The 18098-nt window shown below is 38.1% G+C and overlaps 1 protein-coding gene across 3 annotated transcripts; it reads right to left on the reverse strand.

Moving 5' to 3' along the window:
* Positions 1–308: 308 nt before the first annotated feature.
* Positions 309–17037, reverse strand: RFT1 (RFT1 glycolipid translocator homolog). 3 transcript variants are annotated; one of them, XM_075096363.1, is made up of 13 exons: positions 16942–17037; positions 16723–16808; positions 16003–16119; positions 14063–14252; positions 13367–13468; positions 12376–12510; positions 11399–11477; positions 11070–11120; positions 9551–9681; positions 8171–8315; positions 5819–5924; positions 4254–4503; positions 309–3355 (listed from the first exon to the last, which is right to left on the reverse strand). In XM_075096363.1, exons 1-13 carry the CDS (start codon positions 17002–17004, stop codon positions 3191–3193), a joined length of 1620 nt encoding a protein of 539 aa, XP_074952464.1. In that variant the 5' UTR covers positions 17005–17037; the 3' UTR covers positions 309–3190. The 3 variants fall into 3 exon arrangements, with proteins under 3 accessions (XP_074952464.1, XP_074952467.1, XP_074952465.1); XM_075096366.1 differs by lacking the exons at positions 16723–16808; positions 16942–17037 and adding an exon at positions 15138–15288 and having other exon boundaries at positions 14063–14158; positions 16003–16066; XM_075096364.1 differs by lacking the exons at positions 16003–16119; positions 16723–16808; positions 16942–17037 and adding an exon at positions 15138–15357 and having other exon boundaries at positions 14063–14158.
* Between the last annotated feature and the right edge of the window lie 1061 nt (positions 17038–18098).

Raw genomic sequence — 18098 nt, forward strand, 5'->3', positions numbered from 1 at the left:
CATTTACTCCTGGCCACTTAAAAAGTTATCACAACAACACATTGTTTAAAAGCAAACAAAGAAACTTGGGTAATTACAATCCATACAAACATAGTTTTTGACAAAAACAAAGAGGGGAAAAAAGTAACTATAACCATGTCACTTCTCACAAAAATACTAGAGTAAGTTATCCATATGTGTGTTAGGAAATGGTGTATAAGTTTCTAGGCTGATAAACTAATTTAGACATAAAAGACCCTAGAAAATCCCAGAATATTTAAGCATCAACCATACCAAAGATACAAATAAGACTCCAATAAGCCTGCAACTGGAAGACAAAAACAAAATGTAAGGGAAATAATTTTTATTTTATATTATCCTATTATATAACCATTTTATCTTACAGTTTTTTGAATTTCATTCATCCAAGTATTTTTAAAAAACCCACATCACATGATGTATGAAAGTATAATGTTTTCTCCAACAAGAAACAGTTTTAAGTCTCCTTTGGCTTAAACTAAAGGATTTCAGCAAAACACTGCAAAATAGCTTAATGGAATTTGTAGACAAGCATCCCACTGTGCCTTTGACAGACTGAGAGAACTGCACTCAAAAGGGAAATTTGGTCAAGTTCAGTCTCAATTTTGTCCCCAAATCTGCCAGTTTGCTTCTTTATCAATAAAGCCATTAACAGCTTTCACATTAAGGATCACACAGATAAATAAGACACCAGGAGACAGCTTCATAGATCTATACTTCCTGACCCTCCTTGCAGTTTCCTGCCACATTAAAAAAAAACCAAACCAAGCCATCACTAAAATGCTTACAGATCAAGTTTAAAAGAGAAATGTATACTTAATTTGCAAATGAGCCACCTCAAATGTCTTCCTGATTCATATGAAAATGCATTTTCACTTGTTGAGATGCAGGAGGTATTACAAGACTTTACAATATGAAATCAAACTAATTAGTTTTAAAATGTACCTTTTCTTTAAATGTATACATAGCACTTATATTAAAAAAGATCTATGAGCCTAGACAGCCCACTATTTGAACAGTGAGACCTCACAATGCCCTATTTATGATGATACCAGCAGCAGAAGTAGTATCACTGTACAGCTGGGATCACAAGAGTAGACAAGACAGGATGACTTCAAGCTCATTTTGTAGGAAAAGTTCTCCAATCTCCAAAGCACTTTAAGTGCAGGCTATACAAAATTACTCATTCCAATAATTAGTTAAAATTCCCTGTAGAGCTTGAGATATTCCCAAAGCAAGATCCCAAACTCATGCAGAAAAAGACAGACCCTAAAAAAGAGTCTGTAAATTCAACTGTCTTGTTTGTTTTTTAATTATGAACAAGTAATGAAAAAGAAGCTGTATGCATTGACAATTTATAATAAAGAAGTTTCAACCCTCTACGATATATGGAGCTGTACTTCATAACAAACTCCATACCTGATGGAAATGAGATTGAAAAGTTGAATGAAAACTGAAAAGAGAAAAATTTAAAAGGCACAGAACTACCAAACTCACTTAACAGGACAGAATAATGTGGAGTTTGATTCTGATAGACTTCATAACAACTTCAGAAGAATCAGTGACTCACTCTCTACTACCTTCCAGCCATGCAATGGAGACACTGCCTTTAGCTGAGGAAGTGCACCTTCCATTGTTACATTTTGGCTTCTCTGATAATTTTTCAATCACCAAATTCTCATACAAAGTATCTCTGGTGATATTTGCCAAGTGAAAATTACCAGAGTTTAGAAAGTGTTTCTAACAGTACCAAACTGAAGACACCAATACCAGGAAGCATTTCACTCCGAGCTCTGGTTACCAGGATGAACTCCACAATGCCATTACACTGAAGTAATTTTTTAAGCAGTCTGAGGATCTGAGGAACTGCTACATAATTAAACTAAAAGCTTTCAACTGTACATGTCTGAACACATTTTTCATCGCTCGACATTTTTTGGTCCATCCAATCACGGCAAAGGGGATACTGGTCATTATAAGCCTGCCACTTGTACATTCTGAAACTGCCAATTTAGACCAGCAATAAATACACCATTAGCGAACCTAAAACAGCAGCCTAATATCTAATTTTACAACTTCTGAATCTCCAAATTTCCAACAATTTAAAAAAAATCAATACAAAGGTTAAGACTGAACAAGTATAGGAACAAGACATGAGGAAAACTGGTTGTAACAAAATGCAGTATTTGCTATCCAATAATGAAAGTTGCAATGTGCGTAAATCCTTGAAAGCAAGCTTATTAAATATATTTAACGTTTGATTTCACAGATAACATAATTTTATTGAGACAAATTTGTTCGTGCTGGCATTTAAAATCTCAGATAAAACCAAAAAACAATGGAGTGAAAGTAAGAAGATTTATGATTAACCTTCTGGAAATTCAGCATCAGTGTGATTTTACTTGACACCTACTGTAAAACAGTGCTCAAAAGTCCTTTTTTGTTTTAGCTAAGGCTTCGGAGTATTTTTTACAAGTTAATCAATACCCTTATAAATGAATGATATGCTGAATGAAATAATCTTACATAGGATGGACACTTGCTGTGTATTCCATCAATTTACTTGTAAACATCAGAACATTGTTCAGTGTGTTATACTTTAAAACACTGACAACTCAATCTCCCTACACTGCATTATGTTCTACTTCAGTAAGTTATATTGCTATTGGTCCTTGCTCTACTGTTTTCTTCAGCTTTTTTTTGTTTTGTGGGTTTTGCTGGGCTTTTTTGTCAGGCTGTTTATTTTCTAACTAGTTAAGCGGCCCACCATGCCAAATAAGGGCACTCTCAATTACACCTTAAGATGTAAGCCACATGATGCCTTCATACATGTGCTCCCCATTGGTAAGAATGGGAGCTCTCTGCATTAACTCTGTCAATTAGGTTACGTCAGAAGGGTGTATCTTAGACCTTCATTCATTACCAAAGAGGCTGTCTGAAGAAAAGCTAAGAAAAGGATGATGCACACAGGGAGAGTTACTCAGCTCTCTTTCACTGTACTGACTGGTTTAGAACACAAAGTAGTATTCAGTTGGCAACCTTTTACATTGCCACTCCAATATCAATGCTTCCATCAAACACACATGGACATCTTTTTTCCATACAGATCTTACGCAAAAAATGCACCCCTTTACTGCAAGCATGTACAAGAACTGTGCTGCACACAAGCATTTCATGTTCCTTTCTTCATATACTGGGAGAGGAACTGGCTTCTGACAAAGTGGATCAGCTTGGTCTCTGTGCAGAACACAGTAACGATGGTTGCTGCAAAGCACAGAGCCCCCATGCTGATGTGAATCAGCCTTGCCATCCAACCCTTATCGCAGCAGAAGAATACCTACAATAAAGGAAACAAGCAATTGCAGGAAAACTAGTCAGCACAAAATAGATATACTGTCTCAATAAAAAATAAGGTCCAACACCTCTCTTGACCATGCAAACACCACCATCAAGCTGAGCGCAGTTTTGCAACAAGCACTGATCCTAAAGTAAATCATCTTTAGTAGTCACAGCACTTGATTTCTTAAGAAAATTCCATCAGCAAAGAAAGAAGCATCAGGAGATACCTGGTTAATGTGGAAGCTATTATTACCTGGCATGCAGAAATAAGTTAATTGAGATTAGGAAAACTCTGCTGGTGCTATCACACAAGCCTGCTACTTTGCAGCAATGTGTTAGCCTATTTTCTAACAGAACCCCACTGTAAATATCCCATTCCAAAATATAAAGCTCTCCTTTCTAAGGCATAATGGATTTTCAATCTGTCAAATTTCTATACATTGAAATGCTACCATCTCCGTACTAATGAGCCAGCACAATTACCACCCTGTAGTCTGAATAAATATGATAAATATGCTCTTGGCAATTTTTGTTTCCACTCTTGTTTTACTTGCTTTTCCTCTATCACTTTTTATTACAGAACTTCTAATAAGAGTTTCTTTGTGCTACTGCCAAATTTCAATTATTATTAAGAACTAAGGATATGGATTTATCTACAGACAGCAGAAATGTGTTAAATTTTATTTTACTTATCAGATACACATTCTACAGGAAGCAGAGATAACTTTGTACAAAGATAAAATCTCTTAATGTTGTATCTTGCTTTGCCTGTAATGGAAGCCTTCCAGCCTGTCCTCATCAGCCTTTTTTGCTAATGGTATTTCTCTGCTTGTGGACACCGAAGTCATTTGACACTAACTTTCAAAGTAAAAGCAAAATCTGAGAAAGATGCTTACCTCTGAGAAACCAGTGGTTACTCCACTTATGATATAAACAAGTACCAAAAATGGTGAGGGAAGCAAGCCTGTCAAAGGTCTGTAAGTGCTTTCTTTGAAGTAATCATAGATACAGTGGATGCTGTGAGCTATTCGAATACCCATGTTAAAGCAGTTGGCAAGGATAAAGCCTATACTGCCATGCCAGTGGGTCAAGAAATAAGAGATAAACAGAAATGTGAAGGACAAGGCCAGCATAACAAAATTGTACCTAGGAAAAAAAAGAAACAATTTAACAACATGCACAGTTATAGTATTTACTAGAAATCTACTAGTATTTACTAGAAATAGCACAGTTTGCTTTCCAAAATGAGAAACAGAAATCATCCTACCATCTTCTAATGGAACAAGATAAATTTGAGAACCAAGCTGCTAACAAAAAATTCACTGGAAGAACGGAAAATACATCAAACAAATTAAACCAAGAACCACATTCTGTGAAGGAAATTCTGTCTTACTAATCAGCTGTATACTCATTTCAGAACGTCAAATTTAGTAGCCATGATTAGTAATGTAAAAACTTGTGGATTTTTTTGCTGTTTAATTTTAGATATGTATTGAAGAAAAACTGTTCAACACAGGTGAAGCTTCATTTACCTTCTGCTCCTAACAGTAGCTTTGAAAACAAGCTCACACTTTAAAGGGGGTCATGAAAGCAGCCCTTACTAAGTCTAAAAAGATACTACTTTGGCTGTGGAAAGCAGACTTCACTGAAATTAATTTGGAAAGGTCTTCTAAGGGACAGCCACTACACAAGTGAAAAAAGCTTGACGGTAGCACTGGGAAGGCAAACAGGCTTCTAAGTCAACAACAGCGTCTGAACAAAGAATCATGAAACAATCCAGACTAGAGGGGATCTGAGGAAGTCATCTAGTCCAACCTCCTAAAGTGGATAAACCACTGAATTCAGACCCACAACTTGGACCGTTCAGAAGCGTACTTGATATACAGTAACCGTACATGAAAATTTTCAACAGTTGCAAAATTTTAATGAGTTTGAAGTGATAGTCTTACTTAAAAACTATAATTTCAAGTGCATATGTACAGAAAACAAGACTTCACATTTAAATTACTTTTCCAGTCAGTGATGTACCAAAAGCTAATATAACAATCTTTTTATTTCTGACCTTTTAACTCAAACATTTAAACACTTGCTAAAGCTTCTGCATCTAAATCTGCATGCAGACAGCTAAATGAGTTGCTTTTCAGTGGGGCAAGATATTTTAATGATGACTCCAAATGCACCATTCTCTAAGGTCCTTACACATAGATTTTTAAGATCAATGTTTATCAATACAAGCATGTAAAAAAGAAAAGTAGTATATATCTGCTTGCCCATCTGTTTCACCTCGTTCTGGAGACAAGGAAAATAGTTCTTAAGGCAACTGCAGAAAAAATTTGCTCTTTGGCAAAAAAAAATTCCAAGCATATATCCATGCAGAACAATTGTTCTGTTTACATACTGAACTCCAATCAAACCATAAGCAGATTAATTACAGGAATATTCTGGGGACACTGTTTCCTACCTGTCTACCTCCTCTTTGCACATCAAAGCAAACGTAAAGCATTCTGTTACTCCATTGATAGCAAGAAATAGGACATACAAAGAGTAACATCGGAGGAGATCTGGACCTAAAAGAAACACATTAGAATAAGTAGATTATTATTTCTTTTCTAAAACTGCGTTCTTTTTACAATAAGAGGTAAGAGTTGTAATGTTATCCCTAACAATGGAAACTTAAGTTCATTTGAACAAGTTTCCCATCTAGATATCTTGACAAGAACACAAATAAACACAGCAAAATAAAAACAAAAACTCGGAGCATACAATAATAGCAACAGTTGTAACTGTAACAGAAAAGACATCCATCAAAAAAGTATTTTATTAAAAGGGATTTCCTAATTAAAAATAAATATTTATCGTAACCCAAACCTCCTATTGTACAGAAATGTGTGGAAATTAATCCAACAGTCATTATGGGGTACTAAAAGTAATAAAAATGTGTACTTTGAACACAACAGTAAGAAAAACAGGCTGTTCAATACATTCAAAAATGTGCTAGATGAAAAATTATATTCAGATTTTTATAGGTCAGAGAAAATTTATACATGACTTCAAAATTCTCCATTTAGACCTTGATCTTTTTCTTGCCCTTTAGAAATTATAACACTGGGAAAAAAAATCCCATGCTTTTTAACAGGTTAGTGTGCATCCATGAACACTCCTTGATGGCAACAATGTAGCTCATATTACCAAGTCTCCTCCTGTTTCATTTCTGAAAAACAACTCCCCAGTGAGCAGTAAATATACTACAGACATGGGGCAGAGCTGAAGACTTTATCTTCAAGTTTGCATAAAATATTGTAATAGAGAGCACTTGGAAATAAAAAAAATCCAAATTAATACATCCATGAATATCTGATCAAATAAGTCAATACACACGCACAACAATTCATTTCACACATTATCATTAGGTAAAAAAAATAAAAGTACTTGTGAGTCATTTGACTTCCATCCATATTCCTAAACATAGCCATTTTCAGTCAAGTAAGCATGTCTAAAGTATCAGGCCCAGACACTCATCCTTGAAGAGGAAGAGGGACAGAAAACATTTTCTTCACAAAAAGTTGGCTGCCAGGGTCCAGAATGACAATCTTTCACATTTGCTTTCAAAATTAGAAACAAATCCGGCAGAACCAGTAGCAAGACAACTCAAAACAAGCAGCAAAAGTTATTAACATTTTTTCTTAGTTATGCAGACACAGGGTTTTCCTTAAAATCACCATACAAATCAAGCACCAGCTTCCAAATAACATGCAAGAGTCTAAAGAAAAAAATATTTAAATGCTTAACATTTAAGAAACAGAAAAGTGTCCATGGGGTTAGAATATACCAAATGATCTTAACACTGAATAAGATAATTGCAATTAATTTTAATACCCAATAAACAATATTCCAAGATTATGGTTTGAAGGCGGAGAACTCTGACAGGTGCAACTGTCTTCAAGACAATATACTGTCACATGCTTTTATTTGCCCTGTAACTTTCTCATCATTATAACAGATGTGAAGTGCAAAATTCAAGCTAGAACTCTCCCACAATGGCACACAGGCAAAATTTCCAGACAGAAATGCAACAAAAAAGCTCCTCTGAGGAACTCACAGATCTTCACCCAAGATAGATCTGTTAGGAACCGAGACATTACACAGGGCTCACCTACCAAAGACAGACTGTTTTTTCTAGCAGGAGCTACTGCAGGTCAACTGAAAAACCACTGAAAGAAGCCAAGAAAAACAAACACAAATTGTAGCCTGGAGTTTAAGAGAAGGAAGTAAATTTTCCTCTCCTGGAAATCCTAGGTGACCTACGAATTCCTTGACCGCTCCTGTGGCAGATTTGTAAAAATTACTCCTCAATATGTACAACTGTAGCAAGATTGTTACCATTATGTGGTTTAGCACTATTTATATTTTAAAATAGGTATTATTTTTTCGATGGAACTATGGATTCTTTGGTTCCAGTTTGTTGTATGGGGGTTGAGGGGGGCGTATCCTTCTTTTAAACAGAGTTAACAATTTTACATCATGGAGTTGTCAAACAATCCTCTAAAATGTTCTCTTCCAACAATGTGAAATTGCAGGAAGGTAGAGCCCCAACCCTGACCATAGTTGTTTAGAACTCCTCAGTATATTTTAGTTTAAGGTGACTACACATTAAAGATGCTATTACAAAGGCACACGTTCTGGATTCAGACAAACTCAGTCACTGATTTCAATAGAAGTTTTACATAAAAAAATCTGCTGATTTACCCCAAAATTAATATCTGCAGTTTCTCTTTTAAAGAACGGGTTCTTTGCCAGTTCTATAAATCTTTACCTGCTCCAGCACTGAGCATTGAGCCTCCATAAATATCCAAAGCCAGCTGAGAATAGGCATAACCAAAAACCGTGATGGTAAGGCCAATCAGAAGCACAAGTTTCAACAGCAATTCTAATACATTTGCAGCCATAGCAACATCGTCCTGAAAAAAATTGTAGTCAATTACATGAATCAGAATCAATATACTAGTTATCTTCATGGAGAAAACCTATTTTACAGAAAAAAAAACTCAGTTTGCACAGTGTAAAAAGGTACGAAATGTATTCTTTGTTACTGAATTATCCATGCACATGGTCTTAACTTCCAACAAGTTTTATATATTTATTATTCCATTTTACACATTACAAATTCTGCACAAATATTAGCCATGAACATGTCTGTTAAAGGAAATGGGCAAACAGCACTTGCACCTGTTTAATAATTAGTAAATGGCAAAGAAGAACATGGCATCTGCCCAAGGCCACAGCCTGAATCAGCAGGAAGGTCAGACTTCTATTGCTGAATGGGACTACAGCATTTGCCACTCAAACAAACAACTTGTCAGTTCTACCACCTCATTACAAGACGCATTCTTGAAATTCTTGTAAAGTAATGTAATTTCAGTACCTACAGTGAGAAGTCATAACCGTTTCACCAGCTGTATGTATCAGGTACACTATGTATAAAATATACATATATCTTTCTTAGCCTACCAATGACCTGAAGCATGGAATTTGTTTAACTGCATGCTATGATGCAAGTAGCAGGAATACTGCAAGAAGTTTTCATAGTATCAGGCAAAAGTCCAGGTTGACTTTCATGACTGATAAAGAATTTCTTACCTAGAGAATGCAAGAATGTTACTTGGTGGAACAAAGCTCTTGTTTGTTTAACCATTGATACTCCACATACAATTCAGAAGCTCAAGAAAAGTACAATTCTCTTCTTCCCAAAACTCTACTCTCTGGAAACATTATTGTTTAATACTTAACAGCTACTTATATTTTCAAGTAAGTCAAATATTTTCAGACAGCATTTATTTGCTAGAAATAGCATGCTTTCATGATTTAAATAATTGCCCAAGTATATTTGGAAATACATGGTACACTAGGGTTTACATCACACTGTTTGAAGCAGATGATGTTAACTTCAGTTATAAAACAAGGCAAGATTATGCCACTCAGTATCTTAATTTCTATTTCATTAGCATTTTACCTATTTTCTTTTCTTTTTAGTCTAGCCTCACTGGACATTTTTGTTATCCATTTAAACTTCTCAATTTTAACAGCCTTTATACTCAAATTTCAACATGCTTCCATCAGTCACACTTCTGTGATGCAATTTATCTGTAACATAAAAGCGAGCATTTGACCTGTAATTAATCCAAAATAAACATACCTGCTTCTGATCCTTTACCTTCTTCCCTCTTTCCAACACTTTAGCAAAAAAGACATAAAAACTCTCCTCAATAGGCAAAAAGATAAACCGGGCAACCAGTGAACCAAGGTTATTCACGATATCATACACACCTTAAAAAAACCAAACATAGCAGCAACCTGTAATTTTTTAGGCGCATTTAATTCCAAGTCTTTAACAATGACATGAATTCTAATCTAACATTTCCACCAGAGAGAAAACAAGTGGAACTTAGTGCAACATTAAAGCAGTCTTCCTTAAAAATTCTGACAGTCACAGCAACCACAGCTCAAAATTACAAGGCTTGCCCATAGATGGCAAAGCTAGATGGACAAAAGCATCAACTATCTATTAACATCATCAAACCACCTTTAAAATTCTTACTGTAGAAGTAGTTAAAAGATCCTGATGAATTTCACTGAATGTGAACAGGAACGTAAAGATCTACTGATACAGGAGAAGAGAAACATATCTCTTTTTAGTGTGAGATTTTTTTCTTTTTACTTTCACTGAAGTGAAAGAGCAATCCTATGTGACATTTTACCAGTACTCCATCCTCAGCAAAACACTGCTCCAAACCTGCGAAGACATCTACATGTGTATTTATATACACATAGAGTACAGTCATTGAGAGAATATGAAGTCAGGCATATGCATAAGTGCTTTACATATTCACAGTGAAATAATAGAATAATGTTCTGGCTGATTTCATAGGTCTTGGAACCAACGTTTCTCAGCAGTTTGAGAGTACAGGCATTTTGAGATTGCTCTTTTAAAGACCCTTCAAGTAAGAGGCAGCTCAATTGTTCTGCAGGGGAGGAGGATCAGAAGCAGCCGCAATTAATGGTGGCAAACACATATACTCAGTATTTCTGGGGGAACATGCTACTGCCAGCAATTAAAAGTAATTCAAACTAGCCAAGAAACTTCTAACAGTGGGCCAACAATTACAGCCTATTTTCCTTCCCCAAGCTTGATAGCTTGGTCTTTATAGACCCAATGTGCTGCCAACTCAGTTATCTGAATGGCTACTGCCATACGTTACTGTGTAACCGTGCTGAATTCTATTACAGAACATTAATTCAGTTTTGAGATGCAATGCTTTGAACAATGATGTTCTTGCCTTAACAGCTAACACAGATTCAAAACGAAGACAGAAAACAGCAGGAAAGCAGAATTACAAAACCTGGAGACAGACAACTGTAACACATCAGATAAGAACTAATTTCTTCTTAGGAAAAAAAATATAGATACATGGTACTGCATATCCAATTGGAAAGTTTTGAACCAAAGAATATAATTAAAATCCAGGATCTTAAATTCTTTTCTCTACCTATATCAGTATCAATCATTCTCCAAAATGTACCACAAAGTGACAAAGGCTTTGAAATCTTCTCAGACTTTCAAGTTATCTTCAAATACTTTAAGTCATTTTCAGAACCATCTAAAGAGCAGTGACTAAGGAAACTGCGCCACCATTCCACAACACCATCACACTTACCCTGATCTCCAAAATTTAACACGTTCAAAAAAGTCATCACATATCGTTCACCTGTAAGTTCAAAATAAAGAACTTAAGAACAAGTCCCTACATCTTTCCCAATACTTGTTCAGGCACTTCCAACATTAAATATTCAAGAGACAAAGTCATACGGGACAGCATCTAGTTCAGAATACTTGAAAACTTCATTCAGGTTGGTAACATCTGCTGGCAACAATCTCTGAAAGTTGCATGCCCACACCCCCTGCCAGCTTTCTCAAGCTTTAAGTCAATTTTTATAAACAGTATTCACTAGCCCTTCTCCATCACCACTATACATCAAGCCTCACCTTCTGTCAAAATCTGTTTCAAGAAGGATTGTTGGAAGAAACTCCAAGTCAATCGTGCTTCCTTCCAGTTAACAAAGGTCTGCAAAAAAAGAACAGAAATGTAATAAACATGATTGAAACTACAGAGTAGAAATATAAAATACAAAGCCAGTACAATACTCCAGGCTACCTCTAACTGTACTGATCAGAAAACCACACAATGTCATAGCTACTAACAGCTAATCTAAAATATTGCTCAATTCAAGCACCGCTATCACTCTGGCAAAGACTTTTCCCTTGCTGAAAATTACTGTTGTTGCAGATTAAGTACCCAAACAAGCTTTCTACAGAAAATACTATTCAAAGTTTGAGACGGGGGTGGGAAACAAACCTTATGCTGTTTAGCATGCCAACACAACTTTCACCTTCACTGTAGGTGAAAGTGTTTACTGCTCTTCAAACTGTCCCTGCAAGTCTTGCAACCAAGAACCGCCTTTCTTTTCTATCTGCAAATCTTTTTCAAAATGTCTTCTTCCTCACCGTCTCTTTTCATTTTTTTCTTGACTCATTTTCTATTGAGAGGACATGAGAAGTAAGCAGGTATCTGTAGGATGCTCTGTGCCACCATGTTTATATTGTGGGAAAGTCCAAGTACCAAAATCCATGGTAAAATGGTTCTGGTTTCTTTCCTGCCTCAGAGGCAATGATACCCGGTCATTCCCCTGCACGCTGCAGATGTTCTATCTCCAGTTAACAGTTTGTGCAAAGATACTAAAAGAAAAGTCAGCAACAAGCCCATAATAATGAGGTCAAATTTCACATTTTTCTGAGAAGGATTTTACTGATACAGAAGTTGTATGTATTTTTTTTAATTAGTCATACCTCCTACAGTGCAGGGATATCCTCAAAATCACTCAATAAAACTCCACTATCTCAAACTAATTTTCAGAGCACTCTCAAGAAAAACTTAAAATCAAGAAATGAACTGTGCAACCTACCTCATCTTCCACCAAGCTAGGTAATAGTGCTTTCATTCTAACAACTGGAAATGACTTCTTTGTTGCTTCAGGAGACCCCAAAAACATCACAAAATAAATTACATAGCACATTACCAGAACACTGACATATAAAAGCTGGAAAGATAGGGAAGGAGAGAAGAAAAACAACCAGTGATATGCAGAATTACATGCTAAAATTCAAAATTAAGTGAGAACGAAATATAGTAAATAGTCCTTGTTCCTGTCAAATTTTAAACTAGGGAAAAACTTTAAGCCCCCAGGAATGCTACTGATTTTTTTTTAATCTGTAGGTTACCATAGCTCTCTGCAAACTTTCATGTTCTATTCAGCATTTTTAGAATGATTATTTAAAGTCCATTTATAAAGCAATTATTCACTCATCAAAAGACAAGTTGACAGAGTAGCTACCATCTACATCTCCTTCTTTGACCAGTTACAGGCTATCTACTGCAGCCACTACAAAAAAATAACCAGATGTCCACATGAGGTGGATCACATTTTCATTTCTAGGTAAACTGACACTGCACAGGCGACAACCCTATTTTTCAGGTGCCAATATAATCCATTCCTCATTGTAGTAAAGAAAAAGTTCTCATCTGAGTACGTGTTACACATGATTTGCACCTTCTGATAAGGTGGTGAATAGTCTTCAAGCCTTAGAATGTATAACTGATTAAGAAGAGTTAACATAAAGCTTATACAGAATAACACAACCTCATTTGCAAAACATGCCCTCACAGACAGAGCAAGGTGCTTTCTTGTACATCCATTAAACTGATAGGGGTCGAAGTTCCAAGTCAACAACGATTATCAGGAAAATAGTAAATACAAGTGCTAAATCTTAAACTTCCCAGAAGCATTTTCTCTCACTTCCTCCAAGTTATTTAGCAGGCTAAATGTCAAAGGCAGCAGCAAATAAAACTTCATATGAATCAAGAATTTACAGAAAAAGAGAACACAGAAAACTTACCTGAGCCAAGGAAAAAATGTAAAGGCCCCATTGAGGATAAAGAACTACTAAAATAACTGTCAAAATGCATTTTGATACTACTGAAAGGCTCTCAGCAATTACCTATAAGAAAGGGAAAACAGAGGTTTGTCTTCTGCCAACTTAACCGCATACACAAACTTAAAATACATTAGTTTCACAGACAGAATTTATGTCGGAATATAAGACTTTCAAAGTTGGTGTGACTATCACAGTTTCTTTCTGCCAGGTTGGCCATCCTGGATTTTAACTTCTCCATAAATTTTCTATTCTTGCATTTCAAAATTCCTCCGTTGCACTCTTCTAGTCCTTTGTACGAGACTTCAGGGAGAAAATTTTACTTGAGACAATCATGTTCTCACTTGCTGTTTTAAAACTTCATGCCAACAATCAATCTAAATGCAAAATTATGGAAGCTGTGTGCCTCTCCCTCCAATTAAAACCTCACAATTAAGTATTTAATGATCACCAAGGTGATAATTTCTAAATAAGCCAACACTATTGTTTCAATGGGCACAAATTCATATCTATGTTACAACTATGTCACAGTTCTAAACAGCACACACAGGTTGAGGGGTTTTTTAATATGCTAGAATATACAAAGATCTAGTTCAGGAATCTGTTCTTTTTAACGGAGAAAGATAATTCATACACACATACCCCATGTACCTTACCAACCTTAAGTCTCACAAACAAATGAGCTTGTGCTAAAACCCAGAACGGTTCTCCCAGAAGTTCAATAATTGCAGAAAGACCAAATGCCACTACACCAGCCTGATAATGAGGAACCACAGAAGGATCAGGTACTTCAAGCAAGTGTAGCCAGACTAAGCCCAAGAAAATAGACCAAAAAACACCAAGAGGGACCCTAAAAAGGTAACAAAAATAAATCAATACAAATGTTCCTTAAGCAGAAAAAAACCAAGAAGATTAGATTTAAATCTCACCTACCACCATAACAGTATAGAAACTAATTCTTCAGGGCTTTTTTTTGTTACAACACCAAGAATACTTTTTTTTTTGTAATGAACATTTTTAAGGCATCCTTTTGCAACACGTGGAAAACATTTTTTCCTACTTGTCTATTTTCTACTCAAGAACCTAACATAAGGTCAACTATCTGCATTTCTTGTTCCCTAGGACCGAACAATTATCCCATATGAGCCTGCAGAATACTGCAAACCCCTCATTGCTGCAATTTTCATAGCTTGCAGTTACCAGGGGTTTGGCAGACAAGCTTTGGTGGATATTGCTGTAATAGGTACTGCACCTGAGGTATGCCAGTTCACAAGTATGTAGCTCAGAGCAACTTTGATTAGTGACTGTAGCTAAAAAGCCAAGCTAGGCACAGGAGTGCAGACATGTTTGACACTGCTTCAGGAACATGAAGCTTCTGGCAGAGTGCAGAAAGTTTTATATCATTGCAGCAGGATCCAATTGACCCTCCCATTATCAGATCCCTAAGGTATTTGACATCAAGCTCCTAAGATGTGTTTCAGATCCTTCAAGAAAGTTAATCTTCCTTTTAAGTTATGCTTCTTTATGAGGAAAATTTAAAAAGAAAAAGGTGCACACAGTCATTGCTAACTATAATTTAATGCCCACTTGAAAGGCTGTCAGGTAACAGAAAACTGATTATAATACAGTGAAGAGAACAGATCTAATACATTTAAAATATTAGTATTAAACCTATCCCTGAAAGAGACAATCCCTCCTCTTTATACCTGGATACGGATGACCACACACAACTTACCATTCCTGGGCCAGATCTAATTAACAGCTGTGCAGTTCCAGGGAAAGTCAGTAGTGTGACCCAATGGAAGACTACCATTTTTTCATGCAGGGCTAGTTTTCCACCCTACTTCTCAACTTACTTCTCAACCCATCTAATTGCAGCTGCACATCTGCAAGATCTCACAGAGAGGTAGTAGCAGAGAGGTGTCCAGGAACCAGAAGGGAGAAACAAGTCATAAAATCCACTGAGCTTCAATGTGATAACACACTCTGGCTGCAGCTTCACATAGACTTTAAGCTATCCAATTTCTGTTATAAACAACACTGCAGTTGAAAGAAGTAGTCCTTATTCCCTCTTATTTAATTCCATCCCTTCCTTTCACTGTTTCACATCCCTCCTGCCCAACACAAACATTTATGTTGCCATGCCATTAAATCACATCAAGGCTCAAGACGTTTAAAAAAATTAGGCTGAGGGGGTAGAATATATAAAGCAGCAGCTTCACAAACACATATAAAGTAATAAAAGAGCAAGACTGAGCAGGCAGAGGGAGAAAAAAAAAAAGACTACCTATTTGTGCAATAGGATTTTCCTTTAAAAGCTACAACATAAAGGAAACTCCAGACTAAATGACAGAACAAATAGCTCCTGATAACACCTTTGAGGATGTGCTTTCCCTCGTGCTCCAAAAAGAGCTCAAGTTCATAAATGTTAGAGCAACAGACATGACCAGCTTCCTGCATAAGTGCTGAAACATGGCTGAGGCTACTAAATACTCAATGCTGAAAAAATTACCTTGGTAGAAAAACACTCTTATTTTGTGAGCTCTCAGACAAGAATTAGAAATAAATTCTAGAGAAGTAACTTTTTAAATGTATCTTACGTCAGCCACAAGAGATTAATTGTTTTGGTCCAGTTTCGCTTTGTACTTCCACTCAAACAAGCTCTGCGAAATGCCTCCCTGGCTAGGAAGACAACTGTTGAATACAGTAGAGTTAGCCTAAAGGAGGTGATGGGAGAAAGAAAAAAAAATAGGAGAGAAAATTATTTCATTACATACTACTTCTGAAATCCTTCATGCAGTAACATCACTGCCAGTCTTTACACTGGACTGCCTGACAGACAAGTCTAACCGGTACGTAGAGAAAACGTAGCGATGAAGTTAGTTATCATCATCTCCTAAAAAAGGAGAGAAAGTAATTACATGTGATTATTCAACGGGTAAGAATACCTTAAGCACACTATAACCTAAAGACGCAAGTTGCAAAATTTGTTGTATAGCAACAGCACATAACCACAACTGCATCTAGCTTTTTCTCAGCAAGCTGATGGTGTAGTGTAAAATAGGCCAGCAGCACCTCTGCTTCAGGCCAAAAAAAAGAAACACGGACACATTCAACGATCAAACCCTGTAAAACAACAGTAAATCAAACGGCGTTATGCAAAGCGTTATGCAAAGTGTTATTAGCGACGCACCCTGCAGGTCGTAAACGCGAGGTCCCGCACCCAAAGCAGGCGCCTTCGGAGACCCCCGCTCCGCGGGAAGCCTCACGGGCGTCGGGCAAGCGGTGCGGCCGGGACGCGGGCCTCGGCACCCCCTCACCTGACGTTGACGACGCCGATCAGCTCCCTGGAGAGGTAGCGCAGAGTGAACGCGTTCAGCCCGAAGGTGACCGCCCGGAACAGCACCTGCGAAGGAAGCCGTACGGGCAACACCTGCGGGCCGAGCGGGGCCGGGGAGACTCCCGCCAGGCACCGCGGAGGAGGAGGAGGAGGAGGAGGAGGAGTGGGGACGGGGAGGCGGCCGTGGGCGGCCCCGCACCTGCAGCGCGGCGCTGGAGGAGGCCAGCCGGGTGGTCTGGCTGAGCACCTCCTGCGCAGCCATCGCTTCCCTGCGGGCAGGAAATGGCGCCGCCGTCGCGCCGCGATCGCGTCAGGGCGGCCGGCAACGCCCCGCCCTCCGGGGCGGAAAAAATTGTAGAATCATTAAGGTTAGAAAAGAACTGTAAGATCATCAAGTCCAAGTGTCAGCCCAACACCACCATGCTTCCTACACCATGTCCTGAAGTGCCATGTCTACACGTTTTTTTGAACACCTCCAGGGATGGTGACTCCACCACCTTCTCTGGGCAGCCTGTTCCAATGCCTGACCACTCTTTCAGTAAAGACATTTTAACGAATATCCAATCTAAACCTCCCCTGATGCAGCTTGAGGCCACTTCCTCTCATCCTATCGCTAGTAACTTGGGAGAAGAGACCAACACCCACCTCACTTTTTCAGGTAGTTGTAGAGAGCAATAAGCCTTAGCTTTCTCTTCTCCAAACTAAACCACCTCAGTTCCCCCAGGAGGTCCTCATAAGACCTGCTCTCCAGACCCTTCACCAGCTTTGTTGCCCTTCTCTGGACACGCTCCAGCATCTCAATGTCCTTCTTGTAGTGAGGGGCCCAAAACTGAACACAGTATTTAAGGTGCAGCCTCACCAGTGCCAAGTACAGGGGCACAATCACCTCCCTGCTCCTGCTGGCCACGCTATTCCTGATACAAGCCAGGATGCTGTTGGCCTTCTTGGCCGCCTGGGCACACTGCTGGTTCACGTTCAGCTGGCTGTCAACCAACACGCCCAGCTGCTGGGCAGCTCTCCAGCCACACCTCCCCAAGCCTGTAGCGTTGCGTGGGGTTGTTGTGACCCAAGTGCAGGACCCAACACTTGGCCTTGTTAAACCTCACAAAATTAGCCCCAGCCCATCAATCCAGCCTGTCCCAATCCCTCTGCAGAGCCTTCCTACCCTCAAGCAGATTGACACGCCTGCCCAGTGTTGGGCAGGCAGGGGCCTGGGCGCAAACCCATAGGGAACAGGGCTCATCCAGCTGTTCTTGACATAAGAGGATAAACGTGTTGTCTTCAGTAATGCTTGGGACATGAATGGTTAACTTCCAAAACAACTGGGCACTCCAGCCCGCTCAGATGCTAAAACTA

This window comes from Phalacrocorax aristotelis, chromosome 6 (genome assembly GCF_949628215.1).
Source record: "Phalacrocorax aristotelis chromosome 6, bGulAri2.1, whole genome shotgun sequence".
NCBI classification, from domain to species: domain Eukaryota; kingdom Metazoa; phylum Chordata; class Aves; order Suliformes; family Phalacrocoracidae; genus Phalacrocorax; species Phalacrocorax aristotelis.